Genomic DNA, 14151 nt, shown 5'->3' on the forward strand with positions numbered 1-14151 from the left:
TTTTTTTTTTTTTAGAATTTTCTCCAAAGAATTTCTAGTTACCCTTCACACCTCATTCAACATTTCTGCAATTCTCTGGTCAGTTCAAAGCAGCCAATTTAGTTTTCAAGGAAGTGATTCTGTGCACTCACATTTCATCAGTTTGTGTACTATTTAATTGAATTATGTGATAATAGGATTATGGGATTATAGGATTACAAAGACAAGTATACCTGGCTGAAACAAGGGAGAGATCCAGCTGACTCTTGGTAAACAGGCAGCCCGACACCCGACACCTGACACCTGACATGGGGGGTGGGGTGGGTGGGGGACCTGAAGTACCTGCTCTTTGAGACCTGGGGTCAGCACGCTGTGGTTCCCCGAACCTGTTTTTGTACATCCTGGGACAAATGGTTTTACGACAGTTGGTTTTATATCTTTAAATGGTTGGAAAAAATCAAAAGGAGAATATTTTATGGCCTGAAACGGATGTGAAATGCAATCTTTGATATCCACCAGTAAAATCTCACGGGGATGCAGCCACGCCCCTTCTTTGTTTGTTTGTTTGTTTGCATAGTTCTATGGCGGCTTCTGTGCGACAGTAGCCAAGGTGAATGGCGGAACAGAGACTAAAATATTTACTGTTTGGTCCTTGACAGAAAGGCTTGGCTGATACCTATTCTAGAGAGAAACCTGAACCTTGGGATTGCACCAGGCCACAGGTATCTGTCACTGCGATTTCCAGAAGAACCGAGGACTTGCGGTAAGGGAAGCTTCTCTAGGAGAACTCCGGTCATCCGAAGCGAAAATCCTTTCTTTCTTGGCATTCCTGCCTCCCAAAGCCGCCCCCTTGGTAAAACCAGGATCCATGGTGTGACAGTTTGAACCATTTCTTACTGACCTCACTCAGTCACCCACGGTCCCCGTTGTCCGTCACAGGGCTTTGTACACAGTGACAGATCACGAGAAGGATAGAGGGTGGCCCTGTCTGTTCCCCTGCCATTAATCTAAGCAGATGACAAAGCTTCCTTGAATGCAGCTGATATCCTTTCGGACAGGCGCCATTGCTCCGCGGTGTCAACGGGTTATTCCTCATTCTCTGCTTCACTCCGTGCAAATGGCCAGTGTTTTTAGGCAACAGAACATTTGTACTCATGACAAAATGAACAGGCTTGCATTTTGAGATTTGCCATCATGGTAGCCAATATTTTCCTGGGCTGCGGCTGGGAATCAAGGTGGCATAGAGAGTTTCACATGGGCTAATAAACGCGCAGCCTTAACCATCGGAGAGCAGAGCAGACTGATCCACTGCCTAACCACCATTGACATCCATCGATTTTCCACTGTCTCCTCCAGGGGATTTTTTCCTAGCTAGATGCAAGACTCAGTACTGTCTGGACATAACCGGGCATTGTCCTTAGGTGACATGTGTGTGGGATATCTGCACCTGTGAAGAGTGTGTGTGTGTGTGGGGGGGGGCATCACGTCTTGGCTGGATTACTGCAGTGGGTTCCTAATTGGCTTCTCTGGTTCTGACCTTGACCTCCTACAGTCTTCTCTCAACGTAGCAGCCTGGATGCTTCCTTTAAAACCCAAGTCAGGGGGCCCCTGGCTGGCTCAGTTGGTGGAGCAGGTGACTCTTGGTCTCAGGGTTGTGGGTTTGAGCTGCACATTGGGTGTTGAGATTACTTAAAAAAATAAAATCTTTAAAATAAATGAAAAAAAAATAACACCTAGGTCCGACCATGTCACTTCTTGGACCGAAGCTCTTGGGTCATTCTGAGCAAAAGCCAAAGTCCTCATAGCAACCTAGGAGGCCCTACAGGGTCCAGTCCCCTGATGCCTCCCTGATCCTCTCCTTCTCACTGACCCCACTGGTCACTCCACTCCAACCACATGGACCTCCTTGCCATCCTCAAACTGTGAAGCCCACTCCTTCCTCAGGGCCTTTGCACTTGCTCTTTCCCCTGCCTGGAACATTCTTCCCAACGTAGCCTCATGGTTTGCTTCCTCACTTCCTTCAAATGCCATCTCATAAGTGAGGCCTTCCTCAACCACCCAACATAAAATAAGTCCCGCACACCGCAGTACTCTTTCTGCCTTACCCTGACTTTTCTCCATAGTACTTATCATAATCAGACATACTACATGCTTTCCTGATTGATTTTCTATTTCTTGCCATTAGAATGTAAGTTCCACGAGGGCAAGGATTTTGCCCCTTTGTTCGCGGCTCTGTGTTCTGTGCTTAACATAGTGCCTAGGAGAGTAGGGACTTAATAATTGCCACGTGGCAACCTGCTGTCCTCAGAACCTTCGGTATGAGGCCTTGTTGAGGGTAGAAGGCAGTGGCCTAGCCCTGCCCAGTGCATGGTATATCAAAGAGAGCCCTTGTGTGTGGGAAGTGGGGGACAGTGGTCAGGCAGTGGGGTGGGGGAGAGAATGCTAAGCCGCTGGGGATGTGTGCCATGGGTCATCCTATCTTGATGAGTGGCCCTGGAGCCCCCCTGGGCAAGGGGAATGCTTAGCTGGGGTCCAAGTTCCTGGCCTCCCTTACTAGGTGTTCTGAGAATGGGGATCAAGGGCAAGGGCGCCCCCGTGATTCTGTCCCCCTTGCTCTTTGAGGACAAGTTGGAGGCAGGTGCTGGTCCCAAGTCTACAACAACAATTAATTTGAAGTTTCTTCTTTCACAGATATCAGCCCCCCTACCTCCCAAACATGTCTAATAGCAACTGAGTCATGGGTCAATGATGGTAGCGGGTACGTGGGTGGGGGGTAACTGAGTCCATTGATCGAGGGCCGAGACGTCATCCTCACTAATGAACAAGTTAATAAAGTCTTCAATGAGGAGGTGGTGATTAATGAACCAATCAGCTTGCCCTGTAACTGGGAAGTGGAGCTGAAGGGCGGGGTGGGCCCGTGGGAGGTTTGTAGGCTGTGGTGCACTGGCTGCTGTCCCTCTCACAGTCACTCTAAAGGCAAAGAGGGAAGCGACTACTTTAGGGGCTGTACCTTGAACCCAGGCCTTCCCCCATACCTTCTGGCTTCTCTACTGTTTCTCCTCTGCTCCCATCTGTCCTCAGAACCCCTCCCCCAACTCCCCGAGGAAGGAGAGGCCACCAATTCCCTTTGGGCACTTCGCAATCACTGTCCTCTCTCTCTGCCTGGGATCAGTACACCAGAAACCCTTGTCCTGACCTCAGCCAAGGCTGCAGAAGAGCAAATGGCTCCCACTCTTGGACATCCTTGTTCCCGTTAGCCTGCAGGGGTCCTTATCTAGACTCCGACCCCTGGGATTACAGCTGTTCCAACCAGCTCCCTGGCTGTTGTCTTGCCGTCTGCTCCCCAACTGGACCCAGACTTGTCCCTCTGTTTTCCTCTCTATCTCTGTGTCCTGGCAACTCTCCAGATGGGCTCTGCAAGGAGGGTGCTGTGCCTCCTCCCTTAGGATGGAGCTCCCTGGTGATACGGCTTTGCCCCTCCCCTCACACTGGGGATCCCCAAGGGTATGGCCACGACTGTCCTCTGAGACTGGGGGTCCTGGAGAACAGGGCTATGCACCTGCCCTCAGGTGAATGATTTTTCTCCTCCCTCTGGGTATAGAGGCAGGTCCCCTCTTCTGCCTTCATGCTCAGCGTGCTGCCCTGGCCTTTCCTGGGATATGCAGGGCCCATGGGCCCGACTGGTTGATAAGGTGCCATTTCCGGAGAGTGCAGGTGATTGAACCTATAAAAAGGTGATTGAGGGAGCCCGATTCTCCACCTTGAGAGAGCTCTAAAAATAACACCCGCAGCCATCTGTCCTGGGGGGTGGTAGGGCTGGCGCAGGACAAGATGGCGCCTCCTGCCCTCAGGGGCTGATGGGACACAGGGAAGCCCTGGAGGCTCTGGCCAGGCTGGGAGAAAGGGAGCTGGAAAGGGCTTTATGGGGAGACTCCCCAACAGCCCTCTTTTCCCAGTGGGAACAGGTGGGCCTGATGTGGTTGACCTCTCAGAGAGGGTAGCAGGCCCCCGAATTAGACTCCCCTCCCCTGCTCCCACGCCCAACTTCTGAGCTCCATGGTTATTCCTGGTAGTGAGCCATTCTGTCCCTCAGTGGAGAGGGCCTCTTCCTGGGGTCTGCCCCAGCGCTTTTCTCTTGTTCGAATCCTGGGTTCCCTCCTCTCTCAGACCTTCAGTTACCTCATCTGTAAAATGGGTATAAACTCAGCTCATTGGGTTGTGCTTCCATCCTGTATGGCCTGTGCACAGTAGGTGCCTAATAAACAGAGTCCCTTCCTCTTTCTTTCAAAGGCCCTGGGTGAGGATCTTTGCCCCAGAACCCAGTGGAGACTGAAATGGGCTGGGGACAGTGGGCTTGGGTCTGTGCATGTCAGGCTGGATGCGCAGGTGGCTGACTCAGGTGCTTCTGGGAGTGGGGACTGGCCTCTGCCTCCTTTTGGCCCTCTCCCCAGATCTTTATCAGGGAAGGGACATAGTGGGGTGTGCAGACAGCCCTGTCCCCTAGGACATCATAAACAGCACGTCAAGAGCCCAAACCATAGTTCCTACCCCACCTCCAGTAGAAAGAGGCTTTCCCTGCCTTCCCGGCGGGTTCTGCCTCTCCTCAGCCCCTCTACAAGGAATTGCAGAGGGAGGGCTGAAAAGGTGGCCTTTTCCGTGGACCAGTCACAGGTCTCATGGCTGGAGGAAGTGTCAAGCCTATGCCCGTGCTTCCCACCCATGGGTAGACTAGGGAAGATGGAGTCTTATCCCTGGTCCCAGGGGCTGCCCCAGGAGTCTACATGCCAACATTCCACTTCCTGGGGAGGCTACACCCTGCTGTTGGGGGGTTGTGGGGGGAAGATGGGGTTCAAGAGCTGTCCAGGGTCTGAGTCTGATCTGATCTCCAGCAAGGAAGAGACATCACGCACTCTCTGGGTGTACACTCAGCGATCTGGCGGGGGTGGAGGCAAGGAGGAGGAAGGGCCCTCCCCACCCCTCCAGCTCCCCCTCCCCCTCAAACTCCCCCTCCTTTTCCAGGCCGAGATATAAGCCCCGCAGGGAAGGCGCTGAGCAGAGGAAGAGGCCACAGCCCGACCTGCAGCAGTCCAGCCCTTGGGACTCCTTTTGCCGGCCACTTGCTCATCTCTGCTTCCGGAGCTATCGCCGTGAGTGGCCCGGGAATGGTCTGGTGCGGGGGATCCTGGGCTATTTGGTGGAGAAACTGAGGCTGAGATGGTGAAAATTGGGGCTGAGAGGCCAGCATAGCCCTCTGCCTCCAGCTACCGTTCTGGGCAGTACGAGTGGGAGTTGGGGAGACTGGCAGGGCTTCTGCCTCTCTGAAATATAGGGAAACCGAGGCAGAGGCAGTGCAGTGCCCGAGAACACACAGCGAGCGGGTGGCTGAGCCTTGGTCCGGTAGTGGCCCTGCACAGGCCGGGGAGCGTGGGCCCGACGGCAGCCTCAGCCTCCCGCAGTCAGGTGTCGAGGCCGGGGATGACCCACGATCCCTGCCCCTGCTCCAGATGGTGACGGTGCGCAGGCCGTGGCCCGCCGTGACCACAGTGCTGCTGGCCCTGCTCGCCTGCCTGGGGGCGCTGGTCCACGCTTACCCCTCCAAACCCGAGGCTCCCGGCGAAGACGCCTCGCCCGAGGAGCTGAGCCGCTACTACGCGTCGCTGCGCCACTACCTCAACCTGGTCACTCGGCAGCGGTGAGTCGGCGGGGCGCGGGGTCCCGGGGGCTCCCGCCCTCCGCCCAAGGGCGTGCCCGTGTCTGACCCCGCCCCCTCTGGACCCGCCCCCAGGTATGGGAAACGCGACAGCCCCGAGGCGGTCCTCGCGAAACTGCTCTTCCGCGACGACGAGGACCGGCGGGTCAAGACACGGTAAAAGTGTCTCCCCGCCACCCACCCCCCCGACACACATCCTGTCCCCCAGTTCTTGGTCTGGGATGCGCGGCCCCACGGAAACACCTAGCGCGTTCCCCCAATCTAGCCTCCCCAGATCCGAGGTCGGTCTCTGAGCGATTCCTTTCCGTTCCTTCCTACAGGCCAGAAGGCCCGTACATGTGGTGAAGACCCCAAGGGCTCCTGGGAGATACGCTAACTACACCGACCTCATCTGCATGGTTGCTCCCGATCTCGGAACCTGGATTCCTCTCCCTGCCTGCTGCGCCTGGGGGGTGGGTGCGGGATGGGGGTCTTCATTCCATTTCTCCGTGTCCTCAGCCCCTGGGCTGGAGGGCTGTGTGTGGTGTTTTCCTGCTCCCCAAATAAAGAGCAAATTTCACTGAAACAGAATGTGTGCCTTTGTATTTCCTTTCCCTTCTCCCTCTTGGAGGTGGCATCCGGAGGGAGCGGAGGGTGGAGGCACCAGTCAGGAGAAGACGGGGCACCGCAGACAAAAGCCTCCCCAGGACAAGGCTGGGGCATAATGGGGGGTGCTCTCTGCTCTGAGCTAAGAGAAGACCCTTTGGCCCAGCAGGGGCAAGGAGGATGGAGCCCAAGCAAGGGACTTTTTTTTTTTTTTTTCTAAGAGATTTTATTTATTTATTTGACAGACAGAGATCACAAGCAGGCAGAGAGGCGGGGAGAGAGAGGAGGAAGCAGGCCCCCCGCTGAGCAGAGAGCCCTATGCGGGGCTCGATCCAAGGACCCTGAGATCATGACCTGAGCCAAAGGCAGAGGCTTAACCCACTGAGCCACCCAGGCGCCCCCAAGCAAGGGACTTCTGTGGCACCCTCCAGTGGGGCAGGATGAAAGTTCTTGACAAGGGGCAGGGAGGAGCAGGAAAAATAATTGCGAGAGAATGGGGAGGGTGGAAAGGAGCTTGCTAGGCAGCCTAGGAGAACAGATGGAGACAGAGGTGCAGGTGGCTGGGGGTGTGGGCTCGGCACCCGTCCCTCAGAGCAGTTACCCTAGCCTCCAGGGCTGTTGTGGCTGGGAGTAGAGATGGGATCTAAGATGGGACTGTGGAGGAAGTCATTTGGGAGGGGGGTGAGGTGGGTGTACGTGTGCTGGGGGAGGGGTCATTTCTAACATCCCCTCTTCCCTGGGCAGGAGGTGCGATGGGAGTGTAGAGGCTGTCCTTTCCCTTAGCAACTGCCCTCCCCCACGTGACTGAATTCCCACTTGATGGATAAGCCATTCATTGTGCCTTCCTGGTGACAAGGGACAACCCCCCCCCCCCCAGTGCACCCCTACCACAATTCCCTTGACTAGACGCTGAAGGCTGACGGCGCTGTGGATGTTTAAACTGGAGTCTGATCCAAATTTCTCACCACTCTATGATGGAGGAATCCCAGAGCCTTCCTGCAGGCTCATCTTCCCTGATACCCTTCCTTCCCAACCCCTTTCCTCCAGGAAGCCTGCCTTGATTGTCCCTGCTCTGCACTCTTCCTGACCTCTGTGGCAGCCCGGCTCTCATGGCCACTGCTCTGTTGTGTCCATGTTGCTATGCCTGGTCTCCCTTCTAAGTCTGAGGAACCCCTAAAGGAGGGGCCCACGTCTCCCCACTCAGACACAGCCTCCTCAGTCTGTAGGCTCTTGCCCGGGCCTCTAGGTCATAGGACACGCACAAGCACAAGGTGGGGAGCTGGGCAGTGAGAAGGAGAATCAGGCTGAAGCCAAAGGCACAGATCCAGAGCGGGTCGGCCGGTCAGGGAGGCTGGTGTGGCACATCGGAGAGTAGGAGTCTCTTAGGACTGTTTGCAGTTAGATGGCTATGGAGGAAGAGAAGATCCTAAAGCGGGCTCTGTCGTAGCTGCTCTGACACCATCTGCCCTAGGAGGCCTGGGGCTCCGACTCCTATCCTTTCCTGTGCTGCCTGCCTCTGAAGGTAGGGCAGGAATGGGTGGAAGGGAGGCAGGTCCGGGGCCTGGCACACATCACAAACTATGTGGACTCTGACGCTCGCCTTTGTCCAGACCACTCCCCTGCCTGCGGAGCCCCTTTTGCTCCATTCCAGTCTGGAAAACATCTTCAGGATAGTGTTCACCTCTCCCCGGAAGCCTCTCCTGATTTCTCAGGGTAGCGTTAGTTTCGCTGGTTCTCCCTTCTCTATTGTTGTTATCTGAGATCTACCCCCTGTGTCATTCTGCCCCTTCTCTCCTCCAATCCCACTCCCTCTGCACCAGGAGAGGAGGGGTGGGAACCTACAGTGGCTGCCACGAGCTTTGGCTCATTTTATGGTCAGAGGAGTGGGACTGCATGTGCCAGTGCTCGTGTCCCTGGCCCCCTGTCTGGTGGTCTGCCTGGGAGGACATTGGTCAGTTTGAGGCTGATGGAAGAGACCCCTGGTATGAATTATGCATGACCACAGACAATTTCAGTTTGGCCTGTCTGGTTGGCCATCACTGACCTGGGTTCACCTCCCATTCACTTGGAGGAGGGCTGAGCCTGTGGTTTATCCACGGACAACAGGACTCAACCAGCCTTGCCCCTGTAGGAGCCTTAGATGGGATATTAATGGTGATAACAGGTACCTTTTGAAAGAAGCACTTACTTACGTGCTAGACACTGAGCTATTTGTTTTACACACACCTTATTGCTAGAATATTGATTTGGCTTTTTAAATAGAGGCAGAATTAACAGTGGCTTAAACAAGACAGCAATTTATTTCTTTTATTTAAAATTCAAGTGGCATCTGGGGGAGTCAGCAGCTCTGTTCCAGGAGGACATCCAAAAGCCCAGGGTCCTATTTTGTGGCATCTCCTTGTCCTCCTCTGCATGACTGAAGATGGCCCACCATCACCACCTTCGTGTTCCAGTCCCAGGGAAGGGAGGGACCAGGGAAGGGCAGATGCTCTGGGTACTATGTTGATTCACATCTACCTGAAGACTTAGCAGCGTCCACCAACCACTTCATATCAATCATGATTTTGTTGGTCAGGATTGCAAAGGGCTCAACTAGACCCCTGTCCCTTGGAGTCTTTCATGCAGTGACAGGTTGGCTGGGGCTGGGATCGTCAGAGGGCACCCCCTGGGTTGATGCCAAAGAAGGCTCACTCACATTGTCTGATGGGTACTGCGGGGAGCTCCACTGGGTCTCTTGACCCAGCAACTCCATGTGGGGGTCCCTCCCACGCCATATTCTTGGGGTAGCTGGATAGGCATGGTACCTGCCCCCCCCCCCCGCCTTCGCCCAGAGTGAGGGTTCCGGGAGAAGCAGGAGGAAGCAGGGCACCCTTAGCTTCCTGGGGCTACTGTAACAGAGCACCACAAGCCCAGAGGTTTAACAGCAGTTCTGGGGGCTAAAGTCTGAAGTCCAGGGGTCCTCGGTGTTGCTGCCTTCTGAGGGCTGTGAGGAAAGGGGCTGTTCCAGGCCTGTCTCTTGACTCGCAGACAGCTTCCTTCTTGGCATGACTGTTTTGGTGTCCAAATACCCCTTTGACTTAAACACAGCAGTCATATTGTGTGAGGGGTCTACTCTCCTTCAGTGTGACCTCATCTTAATTAGCGACATCTGCAATGACTCTATTGCCAGATAAGGCTGGATCCTGAGGTACTGGGGGTTAGGATTTCAACACACGAATTTGGCGGGGGAGGTGGGGATACCATTCAACCCCTAACAGCTCCCTTCTATGACCTGGCCTCACAAGCTAACAAGTCATCTTCCAACACACTCTATTGGTCAAGCAGTCACAGGTCCACCTGCATTCGAGAAGAGGGGACACAGGCCCTGTTGTAGAACTACACGTGGGAGAGGAGTTGCTCTGGCAACTCTTTTGTGGTCATCTTTGAGACCACCGGTGCAGGACCGCACCACCATTACTAGAACCAGAGAGGTGCCAAGGCACTTAAACACTCATCTCATTGGCTAGAACTTAGTCACGTGGCCCCACCTCATTGGCTAGAACTAGTCACGTGGCCCCACTTCATGGGCTAGTACTTAGTCACGTGGCTCTAACTCATGGCCAGAACAACCCGGGAGCTGCCTTTAGCTGAGTGTGCAAGGGCTATTCTCAGGCTCTTCTTTCATGATGGAGGGAGGCGAGGGAGGGTACTGGGACAACGCACGGTGTCCGTTACAAACACGGCCTCCGTTGAACAGTCTGAATCTGAGCTCTCACTCAGGCCTACGCCCAGGAGTCCGGTGGTGGGCAGTGGTGGTGGTAGGAAGCGGAGGGGCGGTGTGACCTCAGAGACAAAAGATCTGGATTCCAGTCCTGTCTGCCGATAGTCAGCCATGTGATTCTGGCCAGGCATTCCATTTTGCTGCCTGTATGTCTTCACTGGTTACGCATGGAAGCTTATACCTTAAATAATAATGATAAGAGTTCACTGCTTAGGCTCAGAGAGCTTATGTCCTCTGCCGAAGGTCACACAGCTGGTGAGTGGTAGAGCTAGTGAGGAAAACAGCTGAATCTACAGCCTGACATATGCTTATTTTTTAAAAAAATATTATTTATTTATTTATTTGAGAGAGTGAGCAAGAGAGAGCACAAGCAGGTGGAGGGGCAGGCTCCTCGCTGAGCAAGGAGCCCTGTGTGAGACTCAATCCCAGGACCCTGGGATCATGACCTGAGCCCAGGGCGGATGTTTAAACTGACTGAGCTCCCCCAGGCGGCCTTGGCATATGCTTATTAGCACCCCCTCTTTTCCCTTACTCTCCTACTCATTTGTAACCCTTCTCAGAACTGCTCTGGCTACTCTCCCTTCCAATATCCTAAGGGAAAAATTCCCCTCCTTCCACACCCAGACCCTTTTTTTAGGAAAAATCTGGGCTGACGATGATACGATTTGCTTTTCAGGCGCTGTGGGCAGGGAAGGAAAATTACTGAACACTGTGATGCCTGCAGGGTTCCTGGGTGCAGAGGGAGTCTCCGGAGAGAGAGAAGCAGGGACAGAGTCCAATCTCCAAATGAGTGACCTGAGTCCCCAGTCAGGCCTGCGTTGATTTGGAGGGAGTGGGATGGTGGGCTCAACTCATGTGTGTGTGTGTGTGTGAGACAGCTGTCCTCAGCCTAAGGGTTTCTCCAGCAAATCGGGGACCCCCTGGGTTCCTGACATCCAGGCGCAGCCACCTGTCCCCACCTCTGTTGCTGCCACCCAGTGCAGGAATAAGACATGGTCCTAAGAATTGGGCCTGGCTGCTCTGGAGGCACTCTTGGGAGAGGGGGAGAACAGAAGATGCAATGCTGGCCATATTCCTGCCCTGCAGTTCCGTATATGGGACCCCACTCCACTTGCTAGAGCACACTCGGCCTCACCCTGTGATCCCAGGTGTTCCTCCTAGTTTCACTGAAGCCCTCACTCCATCCCTAATGTGGCCCATCGGCCATCCTCCTTGTCTTAGAAGGCATGGGACTGGGCGGGTGAGAAGGGACCTTTTCCATTTCATTTGGTCTGCCTGCAGGTAAGTGCTTGGTGCCTTCTCTAAGCGGGGCTCCAGGGCAAGCCCTCAGAACATATGCAGATGAGTGAGAAACATCACCCTTTTCTGGATCTGGCCATACAGTTCAGAAAGCACACCCACTACCTTTCCCTCTTCCTTTGTCCTAACATCCCTGAGAGGACCTGGAAGGGGAATCTGTTGTTCGCAAAGGAGAAAAATGAAAGCTATAGGTTCAGTTGACATCGTGGAATACAAGTCATTTCTTAGGCACAAGACAAAACTATAACTGGCCCCAGCACTCTAGTCAGTCCGCAGATCTGTCATCTGTCTGCAGGGGCTCCATTCCAAAATAGGTAGTGGCCAGAAAAGGTCCCAGCAGGCTGTAATCTTGCAGGCGGCCAGACCTTCCGAACTAGGATTGGGCCCTGGCGCCCCCTGGTGGCACAATGCAGCTGCTGCGGCCTCATCACCTCTGTTTTGCAAAGTGAGCACCAAGTCCTGGGCTTGCTGGGACAGACCAATTATTTATGTATTTGAGAGAAAGAGAGGACAAGCAGATTCCCCGCTGAGCAGTGAGCCCAATGTGGGACTCCATCCCAGGACCCTGGGATCGTGATCTGAGCCCAAGGCAGGCGCTTCACCCACTGGGCCACGCAGGTGTTTCTCTATATTTGTTTTTAAGCTGTTGTCTGGTGAAGCATTATTGTTCTTCTTGTTACCAGAAACCAGAATTGAGCAGAACAGACATTTACTAACACTTTCTTTATACTCACTATCTGGAGGAAAATCAAAGCTCAGAGAGGCTAATGGAATTATTTTTCAGGGTGCCACAGAGCCAAGGGCAAAGCCAGGATTTGGACACGAAGCCCGATATGCCAGATCCCTGGGGTACCACCTCCAGCTGTCACACCCTCTACGACTCCCCCTGTAACACACACACTTTTGGTGTCTTGATCTGGGACAGCAGGACCTCAGGGGTAAGAGGTCGTGTGCTCCCTACTCAGGCTTCAGTGTATCATTTAGATACACTGTTACTGCTGCTCGGCCTGAGCTGGAAAGGGGTTGGGGGCTGAGGAAGGGACGCTGAGCTGGGCAGACTCACAGGCTCGTGGGGGTGGAGGCAAGGCGGCACGGTTGGGATGGTGGGCTTGGGATTCCAAGCCAGAATTTAAGTCCTAGGTGTCTGTGTGGTCTTGGGCAAGTCTCTTCGCCTCTGTGAGCCTCACCTTGCTCAGCCAAAAAATGGGAAATTAGAGCAATACTTTGACAGCCTCACTTAGGAAAAAAGAGTCCAGATTTTGGAATTAGACTGTGTTAAACTCTGGATTTCCCACTGACTAGTTATATGGCCTGGAGTTAGTTACTTAAAGTCTCTGAGTCAGTTTCTGAATCTGTAAGATGGGTCATTGCAGGGACCCAGTGAGATGACTGAGCGAGGGGCACACTGGAAAGTTCAAGGCTTTATGATGCTGGTTTATCACTGCCTTGGAAAGGAGCTCTGGGAAATGGCTCTCACACCCACTCCCGCCACTCCAGTTCCCTTGATTCCAGGCACATGGGTTCTCATTCTGCACCCCGCACACCAGCCGGGTCCCTCTGTGCCTGGGTCCCCACTCCTTCCCCCATTGCCTAGTTACCTAAGGCATCTCCCCCCACAGCTTCCCTGTTCCCACTTCATTCTAGTCACAACCTGGAAAGGAAGTCCTGACTCTCCATCCTGGAGTCTGGAGCCCCAGCCTTGATTTTATGATTCCCGTTAATCCCTGGGAGGCAGGAGGGGCTGTTCTGAGGCCTGGGACCAGAACCTTTCAGTCATCCTGAGGTCCTAGACCCCCATTCTTCTTGAACCAAGCCTGCTTTGGCGCCCAAAGATGGTTGGGGGCCCACAGGAGACCTACTTTGGCCCACTTTTACCTGTTATGCTGCAGCCCTGTCCCCTTCCCGGCCCTGGCCCAGGGCTGGTGTTCTGTGGATACCAGGGAGACGGTGGGAGGAGGGGGTGAGCTGCGGAGTGAGAGAGGCTGACAGGAGGCGGGGACTCTGGGGGGCTGAGGACTATAAAGGGGCACGGGGGAGGGCAGGGACACCCATCTGGCCCTCAGGACTCAAGGTAAGTGGTCCTAGTCTGGAGGGGACTGGGAGGCCAGGCTCTGGGGAGTCCTTGGGACTAGGGGCCTGGGGTGGGGGAATGAGCTTTGCAGAGCAGGGGGGTATTATTGGGAGGTCTGGGGTCCTGCTTGGGTCCGGCTCTACATCTGGACAGATGGATGACCCTGGCAGAGCAGTCTGTGGACTAGAAGACTGAAGACGCGTGCGGGGAGTGCGTGGTGGCCGTGCACACAAATGTGACCATGCCCTTGTGAGTGGCAGGGTCCGAGGGTGCGCCCGTGCCTGTTGGCTGAGGGCGATGCAGGCAACAGTGTCTTCTCCAGGACCTGTCCCTTAATCCTGGCGGCGGTTGCAGGGGGGCAGACCCGCAGGTCCTGGTTTTCTGTCCTTTGATTCACAAGTTCATTCTGTGCGCTCCCACCCTGTTGGTGAGCTGGAGCACGTCTTCACCCCACCCTGAATCTGAGTCCTCAGAGCCACCAGGCCCTGGATGTCACGAGTCCTGGCTCTCCTGTCCCAGATCCCCACCCTCTCTGCTATGTTTTTGACTTTACGGAAGGCCTTGGTGCAGGCTCATGACCTGGGCTGTCCGCGCTCTCCAGGGCACGTCTGGGAGGTTGAGCACAGAGGACCGAGTAGCCCTTTGCTCAGCCCCTTTGTTCCCAGGCTTGGAGAAATGGGTGATGGGTGAAGGGGTTGGGCAGATGGGCTCCATTCTGCCTCTACCTTCCCTCTCCCCACTCCTCAG

General features: G+C 54.6%; 1 protein-coding gene across 1 annotated transcript; it reads left to right on the top strand.

Annotated features, from left to right (window-relative positions):
- Positions 1-4998: 4998 nt before the first annotated feature.
- PYY (peptide YY) lies at positions 4999-5849 on the top strand. Its single transcript, XM_047708153.1, has 3 exons — positions 4999-5126; positions 5484-5671; positions 5765-5849. The coding sequence occupies exons 2-3, from the start codon at positions 5484-5486 to the stop codon at positions 5847-5849; spliced, it is 273 nt and encodes a 90-aa protein (XP_047564109.1). The 5' UTR covers positions 4999-5126.
- The last annotated feature ends 8302 nt before the right edge of the window (positions 5850-14151 follow it).

This window comes from Lutra lutra, chromosome 16 (genome assembly GCF_902655055.1).
Source record: "Lutra lutra chromosome 16, mLutLut1.2, whole genome shotgun sequence".
NCBI classification, from domain to species: Eukaryota; Metazoa; Chordata; class Mammalia; order Carnivora; family Mustelidae; genus Lutra; species Lutra lutra.

Excerpts from the sequence above, each read along its gene's own strand:
- PYY (XM_047708153.1), top strand. The coding sequence starts at position 5,484 with ATGGTGACGGTGCGCAGGCCGTGGCCCGCCGTGACCACAGTGCTGCTG. Across the intron at positions 5,672-5,764 it reads AACCTGGTCACTCGGCAGCG|GTATGGGAAACGCGACAGCC; the intron begins GTGAGTCGGCGG and ends ACCCGCCCCCAG.